This window comes from Hyla sarda, chromosome 2, assembly GCF_029499605.1.
Source record: "Hyla sarda isolate aHylSar1 chromosome 2, aHylSar1.hap1, whole genome shotgun sequence".
Lineage (NCBI taxonomy): Eukaryota > Metazoa > Chordata > Amphibia > Anura > Hylidae > Hyla > Hyla sarda.
This window is the reverse complement of record NC_079190.1, coordinates 442,963,738-442,983,156: the sequence shown is the minus strand read 5'-3', so window position 1 is coordinate 442,983,156 and position 19,419 is coordinate 442,963,738. Positions and strand designations below refer to the sequence as shown.

The window sequence follows — 19,419 nt, the reverse complement described above, 5'->3', positions numbered from 1 at the left end:
AGGCATAAGAAAGGCGTGGAAAATATTCGCGAATATTCGCATGCACAAACTAATCGCCTCAGATTCTCCCCCCATGGTCTCTAATCATACCAGCAATGCAATTATCCATCAATGGAGATCACTATAATGTGATCTGTGTTTAAACAAGTTTGGGAAAAAAACGAATATTCGTAATCGCGAATATTATTCGCGATATTCGAAATATTCGCAAATTCGCGAATATGCTATATTCGCAACGAATATTCGCATTGCGAATATTGTTGAGCAACACTAGTCTCTGGATTAAGGAAGCTATTCAGGAGCCCCCTGAGTTTGTTAAAGCTCACTCTACTAGAGCAGTAGCTACTCATTTGTAAGTCAGCTTCTTGGAGTTCACACTCCACTTTCATTTCACACTATAGCGTGGATTCTAGAATAGCTAGTTATTCTTCATTTGGGCGGTTGGTCTTGTCCTCTGCCAGGCATGAGTGCCCTCCCATAGGGGTATCTGCTTGCAAAATCCCCATCTGTGCCACTGGTTAGGACGTAAGGGAATCATTAATTTCTAACGATAATTTGTTTCCTAACAGTGGCACAACTATGCCTCCATTGTTTTTCTTTTTCTTTTGCTTGTTATTACACAAGGGGACTGGGGTGTTTCCCCCCTATATATAAGGGGGGTGGGGGGGTCTAATTCTTTAATTAGAGGTTATCAATAAAATTTTCACTGGTCCTAACCAGTCGGAATACCCCCCATTTGTGCCACTGAAAGGCAACGCAGTGCACTAGAATGGTGGAGCTGTCAGCTCCCACTCCACCATTCACACTAACATGCTGCGAGCACTTCATGTGAACCGCAGAGACGCTATCCCCGGCAGGCTGGCGCGATGATGGGACGTCATTGCTAGAGATGTGCAAACTTTTGAAAAATTCGATTTGGCCGATTTGCTGAATTCTCTCCCAAAAATTGTTTCAGATTGAATTTATTTGCGGCTAATCACTATTAAAAACGGCTATTTCTGGCATACAGAGAGCCTCAATAGGGGTGTAGAGCACTTTGCCTTGTCCTAATATGCAAAGGGAGGGTGCTGTGCTAGTGAAATAATACTGTTATTCAGTATGACATGCAGATTACAGGCATTGCTATTAGAATCACTGCTGCAGAGCGTCGATGTGGCAGCAGGGAGACCATATGGTGTAAAAATTGAAGAGAATAAAGAGATTTTTAATGTAATTTTAATTTAATTTAAATTTATTTACATTTTTTGAGTACCCATTCTGGTGAGCATTGATTTGGCAGTCCTCCGCCAGGTGAGATACCACCTGTTCCAGCCCCTGCCTCTCAGAGCCCCCCTGGCTATGAAAGTGCGAATGTTTCATTTAATCAGTTATGGTTCATTGTTATCGCTTCAAGCTGTTCCCTTCTTGTGATAATTCCACAGATAATATGACATAGACGACCATAGGGCCTCAGTCTTGAAAAGATGACATCGATTTTTTTAAATTAAAATGTTATATTAGACTGCCAAGTTTAATGTCCTGGTGTTTACTTTGAACTAATACTTTATGACCACAAAACCCAATCCAACAAGGAGTCACATGGCAGCACAATGACAGAGCCTAGAGGTGGCAGCAGCATGAGGAGACCATAATCTGGCAGAATGACACAGCCTGGAATTGGCGGCAGCACAAGGAGACCATATAGTGGCAGAATGAACCAGTCTGGAGGTGGCAACAGCCTGACAAGAACATAGGGCCTCACAATAGAGAATATTAAAGATATTTTTGAAATTTTAAATTGTAGATGTATTACAATTTTAAAAGTTTAATTTAAGGTGCCAACAGCATACGGAGACAAAATAGTGGCACAATGACACAGCCTGGAGCTGGTGGCAGCATGAGTAGACAATAGAGCTTCACAATCCCTAAGATTTAAAGATGAATTTTAAAATTAAAATTGAAGATTTATGGTAGCTAGAGCTACCATAAAATATTTTTAGGTAATGTCCCAGGCTCAGCTATAGGTGCCATAGAGTGGCTGAATGGCAAAGCCTGGAGTTTGTGGCAGCATGAGGAGACCAAATAGTGTCTGAATGGCACAGCCTGGAGTTGGCTGAAGCATGAGGAGACCATATAGTATCTGAATGGCACAGCCTAGAGGTGGTGAAGCATGAGGAGACTATATAGTGGCCGAATGGCACAGCCTGGAGTTGGCGGCAGCATGGGTAGAACATATAGTGGCTGATTGGCACAGCCTGAAGTTTGTGGCAGCATGAGGAGACTATATAGTAGTAGCTGAGGCAGGTAGGCAGAAGAAAACAGTCTTTTTTGGTCAAAGTATTGGTGTGCAAAAGTAAGTATTGAGGATAGGCATTAGGTAAAACGTAACTTTTCTTAGGATAAAATATATGGACCCAAATTTTATTTTTAAATCTAACAAAAGGAAAGCTGTGCAAAAAACACAATGTGCCACCAATACCACCAAGTATTTATGTGATGCAAAGACCTCTAAAAGATGGAATGGAACAACACATGGTCCATTGTAACAGGTGTGGGTAAAAACTTCCCCTGTAGGGCCCTTCTCTCGCACTATTAATTCCCTTATTGGCAAGTGTTACTCGTCCTAAAAAGGGCAGCCCCACACAGGAACCTCTCCCTCTTTCCACCTAAAAACACTGCCATTTTCCATGGTTTTTAGTTGGAAATAGGGAGAGGTTCCTGTGTGGTTTTAGCACATCTTTTCTTTTGTTAGATCTAAAAGGAAAAAAAATTGGGGTCCATATATTTTATCCTAAGAAAAGTTAAGTTTTACGTAATGCATATCCTCAATACTTACTTGTGGTCTAACGCAGAGGAAACTGGGGACCAGCACCTTAATTATGTTTTGCAGTATCCATGGCAGCACAATGAGAGAGCCTGGAGGTGGTAGCATCAGCATGAGGAGACCATAGAGCACAATGAGAGAGTCTGAAGGTGGCAGCATCAGCATGATGAGACCATATGGTGGCACAATGACTGTGCTGCTCTATGGTCTCCTCATGCTGATGCTACCACCTCCAGGCTCTATGACAGAGCCTGGAGGTGGCAGTAGCAGCATGAGGGCCATGCCAACTGAGGGTTGAGTCTGAGGAACCCACCGACTGATGACTGGGGGTGTCGGATGTCACTTGGGATGAAGTAGATGACCGAGTGAACCGATCAATCACAGCTGCTGGTCAAGACACGACTGCTAGCTGACACCGGAAACTCAGACCTCTCGCTGTCACAAGCCCCTACTCTGCTTCAACCTCTGCCTGAGCCTGATTAATTTAGACCTCTGCCACTCCTCTGTGCACATCCTGGCACTACTCTGCCTGACATACCTATTGCGTATATGAGGAGTAGTGTACAATTTTGTCAAGGGCCTAGATACTGTGAAAGGACAGCCAATAGTACACACCGGCTACTGTTCTAGACAAATACTGTTTTAAGCATAGTGAAACATATTGTACTCACTATGCTTAAAACAGTATTTGTCTAGAACAGTAGCCGGTGTGTACTATTTGTCTAGAACAGTAGCCGGTGTGTACTATTGGCTGTCCTTTCACAGTATCTAGGCCCTTGACAAAATAGTACACTACTTAGATGTATGTGGTATGTACTTATGAGGGCAGAAAAATGCACTACAGTAGACTTTTTGTTGAGGAGGCAGGCGTGACGTCACAAGGGGGCGGGCCTGAACACAGAAGCCCACACACAGCGTTCGGAACAATAAACTTCCGGACGCTGTGGAGCGGAGCTCCGGAAGCAGGGCAGCGGATTACCCCTTTAAACAGATTTGTAAATTACTTATATTAAAAAATCTTAATCCTTCCATTGATTATCAGCTGATTAAGTTGAGTTCTTTTGTCTGTTTTCTGTTCTGCTTGTCTCGTGAACTGCAAAGAGTAGAAGAGGTTTGCTATGGGGATTTGCTTCTACTCTGGACAGTTCCCGAGACAGGTGTCATCAGAGAACACTTGGACAGAAAAGAACAACTCAAGTTCAGCAGCTCATAAGTACTGGAAGGAAAGATTTTTTTTTTAAATAGAAGTCATTTACAAATCTGTTTAACTTTCTGGAGTCAGTTGTTATATATAAAAAATAAAAAAAAAGTTTTTCCTGGATAACCCCTTTAATGGCTGCAGTACAAATCCTTTTCAGTGGAAAAAAGCTCTCTGTCCTCCAGAATGCTGATGTGACGCGGTGAAACGTTGCTGGAAAAAGCTTTTCTGTGTAACACACAAACAGGACATCCGTTCTCTCTCTGCAGTGTAACGAATGAAGTGACTGGCGGCAATATGGCTGCTGATAGGCTGCATCCTGCATGTGATTCAGGGTCATCAAGCCTTGCCTTCCCAGCGTTCCTTGCCCCATGTGGATCTGTCATTTTTGATGCCCCGGAGCCTGGACCGCACTAAATGGAGTTTAATTAAATGATTTGTGCGATAATCGCATTCATTGCGAACTGAATTTTTCCATGAAATTCTTAATGAATTTGGATTAGTAAGGTTCAATTCACTCATCACAAGGGCCTGAGATCCCATCCCTGCAGCTCACACACTGCAAGGATGAAGATGAAGAAAGCTGCCTGTGGATTAGGGGAGTATAATCGTTTTTGTTTTTTTATTTGTTTTTTTAATGTTTGGTGCACTATGACACATGGGCACATGACAGAGGGGGTGGGGGGATTATATTTAAAAAGGCACAGAACAGGTTTTTTTTTTATATACAATGGGCACAGAATGGGGTTTTTTATATATGAGGGGCACATGACAGGGGCCATTGTGTAGGGGAAAAGTATGGGGGCTTTATTATAACGTAGGGGCAGGAAGGGACATTACTATATGTGAGGGGCACAGAGAGATTTGAATTTCAGGAGGTATTGTGTATATTATACGGAAATTCTGGGATGGTACAGTTTATGGGCCACATTATGTTGCGGTATTGTTTTCAGAGGTTGCACTGTAAAAGAAGGTTATATACAAAGGGCACAGTGTGTGGTAGTCTATTCAGAGGGCAGTGTTTGGCAGTATTATATTCAGATGGTATAGTGTGTGGCAGGTTTATATTCAGGGAGCACAGTGTGTGGCAGTATTAGGTTCAGAGAGTAGAGTGTCTGGCAGGGTTTTATTCAGATGGTACAGTGTGTCATAATATTATATTCAGAGGATGCAGTGTATGTTAGTATTATCTTAATGGGCATAGTTATAAATTGTTTTTGTATAGAAAATCAGAATTAATGTCGTGAGGAGCCACTGGGAGTCGACTTCTGCAGAGGGAAGATTTAGCTGGAACAAGTCATGGTGGTATTTATCAGCTGAATTAGATAAAGAGACTATAGAGAAGAGGTCACCTGTAGTCACTGATAGTGTGTATTCTCCTCACTATGTCCAATCAGTTCTGTAGTTACTTGTAAGTTCTGCAGTAATGGGTGAAACAACAACTCCCAGCATAACCATACCACTACTTCGGCCATACTGGGAGCTGTAGTTTTAAAATGGTGAACATAGCTCTAGCATTTCCCCATTCTGTGGCAATTGGTATGTTTTATTATACTGAAAATAATTTTAGGAAACATGCTACACCACTGGTGTTGATCACAACAGGCTTTAAAAAAAAAAAAAAAAAGGGGGGGGTCAGGAGGTGACCATTTTCTACTGAACTGGCTGACACCAACCCTAGCAAAACCACTGGCTGGAGAGCTAAAGCCCAACCCCAGCATTAGCCACCATTTATGATGTATGTAAATGGATAAAGGACTGCGTAACACTAATGCTCTTTAGGCTGGTGCCTGCACAAGTGGTAATGTGGATGTATTTTCTTCCTGGGACACCCCGTTGTCTGGTCAAATAGAATGTGGGATTCTCCTGGTGTTCCTAGCACAGATTGCAAGCCAGACGCTGATGTATGGAATAGTCTTTTGAAGGTGCCCATACACCTTAGACTAAAGTGGGCCAAACTGCATGCAGGCCTATGTGGTATTAGAACTTTTAGACGTAAAATGGACCAGAGCGCCTGATCCTGGCATTTTACACTGTTTCAGTATTTAACATATGTACAATCAGTATTGAACATATGTACAATCCCACCACAAGACAAGACATTGGAGGGGGTGAGGGAGATGCAATAAGCCAATGAACATTATGGAGTGTTGGTATGAACACTGACTATACATCTGTTTTGTAGTCCAAAGGTGACAACTCAAGCTTCAATATGGAATAGCTCCAGTATGGCTGGGAACAGTTGGGGTTTAATTGGTGGTAGTGTGGGGGGGGAACCTTCTGTTCATAATTTAAGAACCCCACAATTGGCAGATGGAAAGGGTAGGCAAACTATGTATTAACCCTTGATTGGTAGTGATTAGAGATGAGCGAACTTACAGTAAATTCGATTAGTCACGAAATTCTCGGCTCGGCAGTTGATGACTTTTCCTGCATAAATTAGTTCAGCTTTCAGGTGCTCCCGTGGGCTGGAAAAGGTGGATACAGTCCTAGGAGACTCTTTCCTAGGAATGTATCCACCTTTTCCAGCCCACCGGAGCACCGGAAGGCTGAGCTAATTTACGCAGGATAAGTCATCAACTGCCGAGCAGTTTGTGACGAATCGAATTTACTGTAAGTTCGCTCATCTCTAGTAGTAATTGTATTTCCCCAGTCAATAGCATAATCTAGTGCAGTGCTTCCCAAGCACAGCCCTCAAGAGGTTGTGTTCAAGGTTTTAGTCTCATGCTCTAATTGTAATTATTTCACCTGTGGAAGACTAAAGTAATCCTAAAAACCATGGACCAGGTAGGTTACTGTGGTGTCCCGGTACTGCATCCTATGCAGTATCTGTATATAGGTCCCCATAGCCAGAGTCCCTAGGACGTCAGGGTCCTTCTTGTCTGGTCCGCCCCTTGTCACCTCTCATCTAGGAATTAATAAATGTAAGTTTATTCAGGATTTGTACAAATGTATATTATTGGTTAATTACCTGTACGGAGCGTAGCAGGACCTGCAGGTCACGTGATCAGGTAAACTCTATGGTTTTTTGCTTAAGGACCTTTGGAGGTCCCTATGACGAATTGCACCCATAATTCCTTGTAACGGTGAGTGACACATTCGGACCAATTAAAACAGCCCTGCCCATATAAGGGAGCGGCCGCCATAGCTCGCTCTTGTTCCTGGGCTGTTGTGAGAGAAGGATCTGCGCTGCTGTCAGGGAGTTTTAGGCCCGAGCCTTGTGGCAATGGCTGATTACCAGACCGTGAGTATCAATCCCTAAGCACTCTGCAAGAACACCGGACCTTATCTATCCCCTAAATCCAGACGGATCTTGGCAATTAACCCTAAATTCAGAGACTTCTATAGAAAGTCAAGGTCCGCAACAACTGTCAGTCACTGCAGTGTATAGAGACTGTTTGAATGAGACTGTTACTGTTCATTGGATGTATTGCAAGCCTTTAAGTAAAGTTTATCCAAGTTCAACTACCTTGTGGACCTTCAGTCATTATTTGCATGCACCTATTGTTACTGGGAAGGGCGGCGATAGGCCGGAGAAGTACCTCAACATACCAGCCCTCAGCCTGGCGTCACAAACTATAGGGTTAACCTTAACCCCTGATATACTAAAGCAAAACCTTGAATACACTACCCCTACCCCAGAGGCCTACCACAGTAATATAGAACTGCACTTTGGAAACCCTGCTCTAGTGAGTCAAGTTGTCATTTAGCTAAAAAGTAGACAAAAAGTATTCTACAATTCTGCCAGGCCTCATCTGATATGACTGCATGCTAACAAGACAATGTCTGACCATGATGATTCTATGTACTGTGCTTTCCCACGTGCAGAATTTATAGCTTACCTGTAGCTTATTTTTTTTACACTGTTTTATTTTTTTTATGGGAAAAGGGGGGTGATTCAAACTTTTATTAGGGAAGGGGTTAAATGACCTTTATTAACACTTTTTTTACATTTTTTTTGCAGTGTTATAGGTCCCATAGGGACCTATAACACTGCACACACTGATCTCTAATGCTGATCACTGGCGTGCATTAACACGCCTGTGATCAGCATTATCGGCGCTTGACTGCTCCTGCCTGGATCTCAGGCACGGAGCAGTCATTCGTCGATCGGACACCGGGGAGGCAGGTAAGAGCCCTCCCGGTGTCCGATCAGCTGTTCGGGACGCCGCTATTTCACCGCGGCGGTCCCGAACAGCCCGACTGAGCAGCCGGGTCACTTTCACTTTCACTTTAGAAGCGGCGGTCAGCTTTGACCACCGCTTCTAAAGGGTTAATACCGCACATCGCCGCGATCGGCGATGTGTGGTATTAGCCGCGGGTCCCGGCCGTTGATTAGCGCCGGGACCGACGCGATATGATGCGGGATCGCGGCGCGATCCCGCTTCATATCGCGGGAGCCGGCGCAGGACGTAAATATACGTCCTGCGTCGTTAAGGGGTTAATGTTGCTGCTATATGTTTTGCAGTAAAGAAAGAAATGCACTATAATGCGAAGCCCTCCTGTCTTGTCAAAATTAAAACCTACACTCCACTCTTAGTAAATAAGGGCCACTATATCTGGCTAATTGCATTTCACTGCACCCACTTTTTAGATCAGGTTTTAGCAGAGGAATGTGTAGTAGTCAACTGAGTTAATAGTTTAAAAAAAAACACAACATTTCATTAAACAACAACATCTTTAATGTTATAAGCATTACTTTTTTTCAGCCAGACAATAAGTATAGTGATGCCAAATACACAGCCAGCCATCACAGCCCAGATCCAGTCAAGGTTTCTAGGAAACTCTTTGTATCCTGGAAGAGAAAGATAGGCCCCGTTACATGTATACACACAGTGAAGTTTAATCCAATACTTTACCACCCTTCCTTTACGTGGCTTGTAGTCTATGGTTCATGTTGATTAAAGGGGTACTCTGCCCCTAGACATCTTATCCCCTATCCAAAGGATAGGGGATAAGATGTCAGATCGCCGGGGTCCCGCTGCTTGGCACCCCACTGTCATTACTGCACAGAGTGAGTTCGCTCTGCACGTAATGACGGGCGGTACAGGGGCCGGAGCATTGTTACATCACCGGTCCACCCCTTGTGACATCACAGCCCGCCCCCTCAATATGAGTCTATGAAAGGGGGCGTCACACCCCTGCCATAGACTTGTATTAAGGGGGCGGGCCATGATGTCACACTGCTCCGTCCCCTATATCGCCTGTCATTACGCACAGAGCGAACTCGCTCTGTGCAGTATTGACAGAGAGGTGCCGCAGCGGCAATCCCGGGGGTCCCCAGCAGCAGGAACCCAGCGATCTGGATAGGGGGATAAGATGTCTAGGGGTGGAGTACCCCTTTAAGTGTACATTAAGACACCACAAGTCCTCCACACAGTAGCAATATACCCCCCCAATAAAATTGGGACAAATAGCAAATCCTCATGGTATTCACACATTACCTTCAAATAACTGCCCGCTTCCATCCATGTAGAACTCAATAGGCCCATCTGCAGATACAACAGTTACTGGCTCAAAGTTGTTAAGAGATCTTCGTCCTAAGAAAGGGGGAGAAGACAGGTTACATTGCCACCTCATGCTACTTTAAGGTTTTGCTGTATTAGAATTCTAAAGTTCTTACGTCTTGAGCATGTAGGGATACACTGGGATTGTGGAGAAGGCACACATGCAGACGCACTGCAGTGGAAGTACACCTGAACAAACAGTAACAAGTTAAGATGCAAGTTGTTGGCAACATGGAAAACCCTACACAAAAGTAAACTCCATTAAGTTACTTACCAGCCCTGTTAATGAAGCCTGTCCTGAGACAAATGTGAAGGTGCTGACAATAAAACGCTTATAGTGAAGAGGAAAACTCAGCGATGTATCTTGTATGGTAACCGGCTGGGTCATGTAGTTGTCACCATCAAAGGGACACCTGATTGATAATGGGTAAAATCCTTACTTATTCAAATACCAACACCACCCCCCCCCCCCCCTCCCCCGTACCCAAAGCCAGTTCTAAATTATTGCAGTAATTGGTTTGCACCATCAAATCTACAGGGTTGGCCATTTATATGGATACACCTTAATAAAATGGGAATGGTTGGTGATATTAACTTCCTGTTTGTGGCACATTAGTACATGTGAGAGGGGAAACTTTTCAAGATGGGTGGTGACCATGGCGGCCATTTTGAATCCAACTTTTTTCAATAGGAAGAGGGTCATGTGACAAACTTATTGGGAATGTCACAAGAAAAACGATGTGCTTGGTTTTAACGTAACTTTATTCTTTCATGAGTTACTTACAAGTTTCTAACCACATATGTGTTCAATGTGCTGCCCATTGTGTTGGATTGTCAATACAACCCTCTTCTCCCACTGATAGCAACACCGCAGGAGAAATGCTAGCACAGGCTTCCAGTATCCGTAGTTTCAGGTGCTGCACATCTCGTATCTTCACAGCATAGACAATTGCATTCAGATGACCCCAAGATAAAAGTTTAAGGGGTTCAGATCGGGAGACCTTGGGAGCCCCAACTGGCCCACGACGATCAATCAACTTTCCAGGAAACTGTTCATCTAGGAATGCTCGGACCTGACACCCATAATGTGGTGGTGCACCATCTTGCTGGAAAAACTCAGGGAACGTGCCAGCTTCAGTGCATAAAGTGGGAAACACATGTAGCAATTTCACATAACCAGTGGCCTTGAGGTTTCCATTGATGAAGAATGGCCCCACTATCTTTGTAGCCATACACCACAACATACCATAAATTTTTTGTGTTCCAACAGTCTTGGAGGGATCTATCCAATGTGGGTTAGTGTCAGACCAATAGTGGTGGTTTTGTTTGTTAACTTCACCATTCACATAAAAGTTTCCTCATCACTGAACAAAATCTTCTGCGTAAACTGAGGGTCCTGTTCCAATTTTTGTTTTGCCCATTCTGCAGCACCTGAAACTACGGATACTGGAAGCCCGTGCTAGCATTTCTCCTGCGGTGTTGCTATCAGTGTGTGAAGAGTGGGAGAAGAGGGTTGCATTGACAATCCAACACAATGGGCAGCACATTGAACACATTTTATAAGTGATCAGAAACTTGTAAATAACTCATGAAAGAATAAATTTACGTTAAAACCAAGCACATCGTTTTTCTTGTGAAATTCCCAATAAGTTTGCGTCACATGACCCTCTTCCTATTGAAAAAACAAAAGTTGGATTCAAAATTGCCAACATTGTCACCACCCATCTTGAAAATCCCCCCCCCCCCCCCTCACATATACTAATGTGCCACAAACAGGAAGTTAATATCACCAACCATTCCCATTTTATTAAGGTGTATCCATATTAATGGCCCACCCTGTACTTTTATCATTTATAGAAAACGTACACCTCTGACAAGATGCACACCAAGGTATGAAAGGTGAGACACCTACGGTGGTCTTAAGTAGAAGACCCCACTGCACCCTCAAAACCCCCACTAGATTATAAGGACGTTTTTGAAGAGGAATTTTTTGAGATCCGGGCAGTATCACACTGCGCATGATTAAGTTTTGTTACTGCTCACATTTGTGGGTTTAATGTACACTAGGATTGTCAGGGTGCAGTAGCCCTTCTGGTGTCACTCCTGACGGTCTAGGGGAGGTGTGTGGCTATCAGGTTCTCCACCTCCCTGCCATGGTTCAGGTATCCCCATTTTGACAGGGTCACCAAACCTGTTTTATTGGTTCCTTGGTGGCAACCTGGCCAACGCCTAGTTTCTCATTGGGAGCGCTTTGTCAAAAGGGGACATTTTATACCTGGAGCTTTGCAGGTGCCTTTTGGCCCAGAGGTGAAAGGGTTTGGTTTATTGGGGTCAATTTCGGAGAAGGGCTTACAAGTGACCATTTTTTTTTGCACTTACTTGGGTGAATTGAGAGCATGTACCTCGGCTCTTAAAAGGCTTGTACAACTGGATGTACTGAGACTTATTTGCAAAGTCTTACCCATCTGTCAAGATTGGCCACTGTGGTAATTGTTGGGAGTTTGTGGATGTGGTTGCCCAGCATTGGTTCAGCAATAGGGTCACTCCAGGGTCTCTTCTGTTTAGAATGCGAACTTCAACAAAGACTGGGTCCCTCAGTACTTTAACTATAGGATAATCTTCATCAGCATAGTATTGTTGGTACTGAGCATCTAGTTTACAAACCAGAAAGTGATCAGGCTTGACATATGAAGTAGTTTGGAAATGCACAAGAGGTAGGAATTAAAGTTGTACCTTTGGCAATCCTCATTTCCAAGGTCAGTGGTCCCATACTAGATGCAGGTGGTGGTGGCGGCAGTGTGAAGACTTCTACACTCAGTGGCACAGACTCGCTTGAAATAAAACTACAGCGGATGTGCAGTCTATGGAAGAAGTTCTTATTAAAAAAGGGGTACTCCACTGGAAAACACTTAAATCAACTGGTGCCAGAAAGTTAGATTTGTAGATTACACACAAAAAAAAAAAAAAAAAAAAAAACACATTTACAAATTATTAATCCTGTCAGTACTTAGCTGCTGTTGCCTACAGGAAGTTCTCTTTTAGAATTTCCTTTGTCTGACCAGTGCTCTGACACCTCTGTCCATGTCAGGAACTGGTCAGAGCAGGATAGGTTTGCTATGGGGATTTGCTCCTACTCTGGACAGAAGTGTCAGCAGAGAGCACTGTGGTCAGACAGAAAGGAAATTTTAAGAGAAAATAACTTTATTTGGAGCATACAGCAGCTGATAAGTACTCAAAGAATTAAGTTTTTTAAATTATTTTTTAAAATAGAAATACTTTACAAAGCTATGTAACAATAAAAGAATGCAGCATTCACTCACCGCAACAACGGCATCAACGTTCCCGGCTGGAGGGGATCGCGGGTCGGCATCTTCAGGAGCGCTCAGAGGCTACAACCGGTTTGTTTCACGCGCTGCTGCACGTGGAGAGTGAACAAAGCGCGTGAAAAACCGGTTGTAGCCTCTGAGCGCTCCTGAAGTCGCCGACCCGCGATCCCCTCCAGCTGGGAACGTTGATGCAGTTGCGGTGAGTGAATGCTGCACTCTTATTATTACATATTGATACTTTATCTAGTCGCATGCACCCCGCAGGTATTACGGAGTAACTGGACCCTGTCAACTGCAGCAGACCCCCCCCCCCATTACCGGTACCACCATTATATAGAGTTGCTCTCCTGTTCTTTTCTCTTTATTGTGATATACTTTACAAAGCTGTTTAACTTTCTGGCACCAGTTAAACTCCAGTGGAGTACCCCTTTAAAGTCACTTTAGCATTACCCAATAAGATATAATAAATATCAGGAGCATACCCAATGAGTTATGTGCCTCAGACCCCCTGCCACAAACTACAGTGACACTAGTTACAACATTGTGTGCCCAGTTTATATTACAGAAATGAAAAAAATATAAATAAAAACCTGCAAAGCCATTTAATGGTTAGAAATACTGTCCACAAACTCAAATGATCACAGAATATTACATGCCACTTAGATTTATGGTTGTAAGTGTGCACTAGTGCCCTTTTACCATTTTCTCTAACCTTCCTTTATATTTCCCATTCCTTCTGAACACACTTCTGGTTTTGTTTCAGAAGCTGCCTAGTGAAGTCCCAGCCTTGGGTTGTTCACACGAGCGGATTTTTTGGGTTTCCTGCTGTGTGCCCCCAGCAGATTTTCTGCTAAGGAAAATCTGCAGCCGAATATCTCCTGTGAACAGCCGCGGAGAGTCCCCCCCCCCCCCCCCCTTCTGAAAGCAGGAAACCCACTTGTGTGAACGAGCCCTAATAGTGCTTACACTTCAATGTTAAGGGGAACTGTGGACCCCCTGGCATTGGGGCCCATTTACAACTCCAGTAGCTAAACCACTCACCCTTAGGGGACAGCTTCCTAGACAAATAGAAGCACCAATATACAATCTCACATTTAACCCTTTAAGGACCAAGCCCATTTTCACCTTAAGGACCAGAGCATTTTTTGCAATTCTGACCACTGTCACTTTAAGCATTAATAACTCAGGGATGCTTTTACTTATGAATTTGATTCCAAGATTGTTATCGTGACATTCTACAGACCTACCCAATAAGTTGTATATTGATTCACATATGCAATATGTATGCATCCTAAAATTGGCACGTTTACACTTTTGGAAGACATTAGAGGGCTTCCAAGTTCAGCAGCAATTTTTCACAAAATTTTCAAAATAGTTATTTCAGAAGTGGATTTGAGGGGGTCTTTATATTAGAAATACCCCATAAATTACCCCATTATAAAAACTGCACCCCTCAAAGTATTTAAAATTACATTCATTAAGTGTGTTAACCCTTTAGGTGTTTCACAGGAATAGCAGCAAAGTTAAGGAGAAAATGCAAAATCTTTTTACATTCGCATGTTCTTGTAGACCTAGTTTTTGAATTTTCAAAGGGGGTATAGCCCCCAAAATGTGTAACCCAATACCCATACGTGGATGTAAAGTGCTCTGTGGGTGCACTAGAGGGCTCAGAAGGGAAGGAGCAATGATGGGATTTTGGAGAGCGTTTTTGAAGCCCCCCCCCCCCCACCCCATGGTGCTAGAACAGAAAAAACCCCAACATGGCATACCATTTTGGAAACTACACCCCTCAAGGAACGTAACAAAAGGGTACAGTGAGCCTTAACACCCCACAGGTGGTTGACAAATTTCCGCAAAAATTTGGATATGAAAGTGAAAATTTTGATTTCTCTTCACTGAAAATGCTGGCGTTACCAAATTTTTCATTTTCACAAGTGGTAATATCAGAAATGGGGTTAAACATTTTGGGAGGCTTTTTCTCCTGAGCATGGAAATGCCCTATATGTGGATGTAAAGTGCTCTGCGGGCAAACTACAATGCTCAGAAGAGAAGGAGTGCCATTGAGCTTTTGGAGAGAGAATTTGGTTGGAAGTTGGGGGCCATGTGCATTTACAAAGCCCCCATGGTGCCAAAACAGTAAAATTTGTATTGCAATTTCTCCCGAGTACAGAAATACCTTATATGTGGCACAAAAAAAAAAAAAAAAAAAAAAAAAAAAAAAATTAAATGCGGCAGGGCTCCAAATCAAGAGCGCCATGCGCATTTGAGGCCTAAATTGGGAAGGGGGGGGGGCTGTGTAAGGGGTTATGTGTACAGCATATGTAGTGTTTTAATTTTTATCTTGTCTTTGTGTTTTGTTTTTAGGGTACATTTATATGGGTGGGGGTTTACAGTGAGTTTTCTGCATCTCAAACTTCCAGCAGAAAGATTGCTGTAAACCCCCGCCCGTGTGAATGTATCCTGTACATTCACATTTGTGGTGGTGGGGGGGGGGGGGGGGTGGTCACACAAACCTTCAGCTGTTGCAAAACTACAACTCCCAGCATGCACTGACAGACCATACATTCTGGGAGTTGCAGTTAAACAGCTGGAGGCACATTGGTTGCAAAACACTGAGTGTTACTTAACTCTGTTTTGCAACCGATGTGCCTTCAGCTGTTGCAAAACTACAACTCTGCATGCACTTCCAGCTGAAGGGCATGCTGGGAGTTATGCAACAGCTGGAGGCAGACTACTGGAACTCCCAACATGCCCTTTGTTAGTTTGTGCATGCTGGGGGTTGTAGTTATGCAATTGCTGGAGGCACACTTTCATAGAAAAAAAAATAAAAAAATAAAGTGCCTCCAGCTGTTGCATCGCTACAACCCCCAGCATGCTGGGAGTTATGCAACAGCCGGAGGCCAGCCTTACTTTCTGCTGCTCAGCCGGATCCTGCCTGCTGCTGTCTCTGCTTTGGGGGCCCCAATCCCGCCACTGATGCCGGGGACCCCCACTGCAGGTACTCACTCCCAGCACCTGCTCTGGAATAGGGGTGAGCGGGTGCCGTTAGGGACACCCCCACAGCAGGAGTCCCCATTCATTGGTGGGTAATGACCGAGGAATCAGGACAATCGTGAGGTGCCACCTCTCTCCTGTTATAAGGTGACAGGTACCGTCTGACACAGCACCTATCACCTTTTTTCTGGGTCACTAGGCACCCGACTGACCAGGAATCGCCAGGGACTGGAGTTCCCATGGGCGTACAGGTACACCCTGTGTTCGTAACATTGAAACACTTAACAGGTTAAGATATTTAGTGTTCAAAACTGACACATTATGTCTTACCTAAAAGTACTGTCCCGGGTAATGGAGGATCCTCTCCAAGTTACAACACTCTTGTCAGCCACCAAGTCATTATCATAAACCACATTAGAGCCAAGAACCTTTGTGGAAAAATAAGTTTACATTAAGTCTGAGCAGTAGTAAGCCAATAGATAGTGTAGTTTCTAGTATGTGTTCTAAACCCAAAAATGGGCCCATATAAAAAAAAAAAAATACAAAAAAAAAATAAAATTAAAAAAAAAAAAAAAAACAACACTCCAGTCGGGCACTTACAGTTTGTGTGGTCCCACAGGCTGACAGAGGAAAACTGAAGAGAACAAACTCCTCATTTTGATTAACAGGTCTGCATGCTGTACCACTAGAAGCAGGGAACTTTACTGAAGATAGGATTAGTAATGGCAAAGTAACTCTTCTGGAAACCGCAACAGAGAGCATGCCTGTGGTACACTGGGCAGTAACTGTAGAGGGAAGGGACAACACATAAAAATAATAATAATAATGTATTCCATATACAAACTTAAACCAAAAAGCAGAAGAGCAATAGATGAGTGTACCCCTGTTTCCATAGAAGCATGGTGTCCTGCTGTCTGTCTGGTCATAACAGCAACCATTCTGGAGACATGAGTCCTGGGAGACTGGAGGGCTACCACATGCAAGTCTGCTTCCTACAGGGACAGCTGAGCACTCAGTTGGGGATGGAGAATCTTTTGCTAGAAAGTAAATATGGAAACACAGCTGTGTTAAAGTGTACAGTGCATCATATGAGAGGTTCTGGTCAACGCAATCCAGTAGTTATGGGGCACCCATTTGTTTGGACACCAGTTCCATTGTTATTAAGCCTCCAAAGCTAGGGAATTCTAACCTTCTGAAATTGGGCACATCAGATCTTCCTTCTGGTACACCTCCCATTCCCCAGTAGTGTTGACCTCCAGGAAGATTGTCATTGTGTAGTTATTCTCCTGCAAGTGACAATAGAATTACAAAGCCCAAAAGTTAACATGAATGAACGTCGACCAAGTCTGTATACAGAGACATAGCTATGCAGGGGAATCTGGCACAGATTTAGAGGTCTGGTGCCTGTTTCTGCCCAACATACACCCCCCCCCCCCCCCCCCAGAACAGTCATAGCAAAGTTGTCTCTGTACATGTGGTTTACACTTGTCCAACACCTAAACAGACTCATGTTACAAATACCTTTTCCAAATTAAATAATCGAATGTGTTGCACGACCACATACTAACATTCTGAAGATTTCAATGGTCAAAAGGAAACTGGCATTTAAAAAGACATTTTTTTTTTTTGATCTGTATGTTTTCTGCAGTTATTCTTCAAGGCAGAGTATGCCGGATTTTCTGCATAATCCTGAGTGTAGGCTGGGTTCATTTCTGTTAACACATGTATCATCAAGATCAGAGTTCTTAAACCTTACCATCATCTGCACATAACAGCCATCATATTGTGCATAAATGACTACATATCCATCAGATTCAGGAGTAATCCAGATACCGCAGGATTCATTGGTGACAAGTGGGGTTCCATTTCCATCAGCATCTAAAACACACAACACTGTATGAGCATATGCACAGAGCAAGCATTTCATAGCCCACAAGCTGAAAAAGTACAATTGGGTGTGGTCAGTGTGTGATATTCTACACAATTTCTTGGTCATTTTGGTGTACTGTGTTGATCTTTCATAAATCAGGCGTATGTCTGAAGGGGTCAGGCAAAAATATATAATCTATCCACTTTTATAGAGGAAAGTGTCTACGCCAAGTTATACACAAAAAGGGGGAAATTTATCAAAACCTGTGCAGAGGAGAAGTTGCCCATAGCAACCAATCAGATTGCTTCTTTCGTTTTGCAGAGGCCTTGTTAAAAATGAAAGTAGTGAGCTGATTGGTTGCTATGGGCAACTTTTCCTCTGGGCGGGTTTTGATAAATCTCCCCCAAAGAGTGTACATCTAATAAATTCTTCCCAATGTGTTAAGACCTTTGCATAGCATATCTACCCATAATGCAGCTGGACCGAGGACTGAGCATCAATTTTAGACAAACCACACAGGACTGGGAAGATTAAAACACACAAAATGAAAGCAGCAGTGTGGTTGCTATAGGAAACTCTGCACATGTTTTTATAAATCTTCCTAGGGGAATATCTTCATAGCTAGCAGCTGTGTAGAGTACCTACAACTCCACAGGCTTATTTTGGCATCTATGCAGACCACATTGAGGCAAATGGCCCAAATGGAGCCACCCAGTAACTCCATTCAAGATCTATGGGCCATTTTTGCTATTGCATTCCTTATGGTAGAAAAAAAATATTTCTAATCTACTTAAAAAAAAAAAAAAAAAAAAAAACAGCTTGAGAGCAGCCCCCCCACCCCCACCCCAAATCTCCCACACACAGACTTTGGACCAAAGACCCCCCCCCCCCCGTACATGAATGGAGGGGAAATCAAAAGCCAGCATTCTGGACATCATTTTTTAGAACTCCAGAGTGCCAGGTGTCTAGTGGCACAGTACCCCTATAAAGTAGCACCTATGCCCCAAACTGAGTCACTAGGTAGCTGTTCAGGCCATTGAAATCAATGGGGTCCACTGCTCCCATTTACAGCATACATCAGAACCCAGCAGGGTACCAATGGATACAGCTAACAGGGGCACTAATGCAATTTAAGCCTAGCCTGAAAACATCAGCCATCAGAAGCTTTAGATATCATTTTAGATATCAGTATGGTCAGATCTACAGGTTTCTGTAGTTTTAACACTTTATAGCACACATCCAGAAGGTTTTTCAGGTGGGGACAGCACAACTACCTAATAAACAGGTGCACAGTGCTGTAGCAAATAATTTATACAAAAGGTTGCAGCAGCACTCAGTTAAAAAAAATAAAATTAAAAAATAAAAATCTTTTAGCACACTGATCAAAACAGGTCCCCCATCCACTACAAAGAGGTGGCCTCAGTTCAGATGGCACAAAAGCTCATGACTAGCTGTACCACAAATAATGTGACCAGAACTCCTGTGAATTCTAGACACCCATCACAGGTCATAAACTCACCATAAACTGACAGTCTAGTAGAAATATTAGTGGCAAAAAGCTGCAGAGTGTACTCCAGGCTCTCCTCCCCACAGAGCAACAGAGGCTCCTCATAAAACATATTCTGCTCAAGAGCAGCAAGGAAGCCCCCAAACAGGGCCAAAATCCAGCCCCTCAACCACATCCCAAACATTGTGCTCACTGACACTACACCTCACACAGA

General features: G+C 43.4%; 1 protein-coding gene across 1 annotated transcript; it reads right to left on the bottom strand.

The window, feature by feature from the left end:
- Positions 1–8,665: 8,665 nt before the first annotated feature.
- On the bottom strand, positions 8,666–19,419 carry LOC130357495 (zona pellucida sperm-binding protein 4-like). The gene is made up of 12 exons (XM_056560194.1): positions 19,218–19,419; positions 17,585–17,706; positions 17,018–17,114; positions 16,710–16,865; positions 16,429–16,613; positions 16,159–16,256; positions 12,242–12,369; positions 11,970–12,159; positions 9,783–9,921; positions 9,625–9,697; positions 9,446–9,541; positions 8,666–8,796 (listed from the first exon to the last, which is right to left on the bottom strand). Exons 1-12 carry the CDS (start codon positions 19,387–19,389, stop codon positions 8,666–8,668), a joined length of 1,587 nt encoding a protein of 528 aa, XP_056416169.1. The 5' UTR covers positions 19,390–19,419.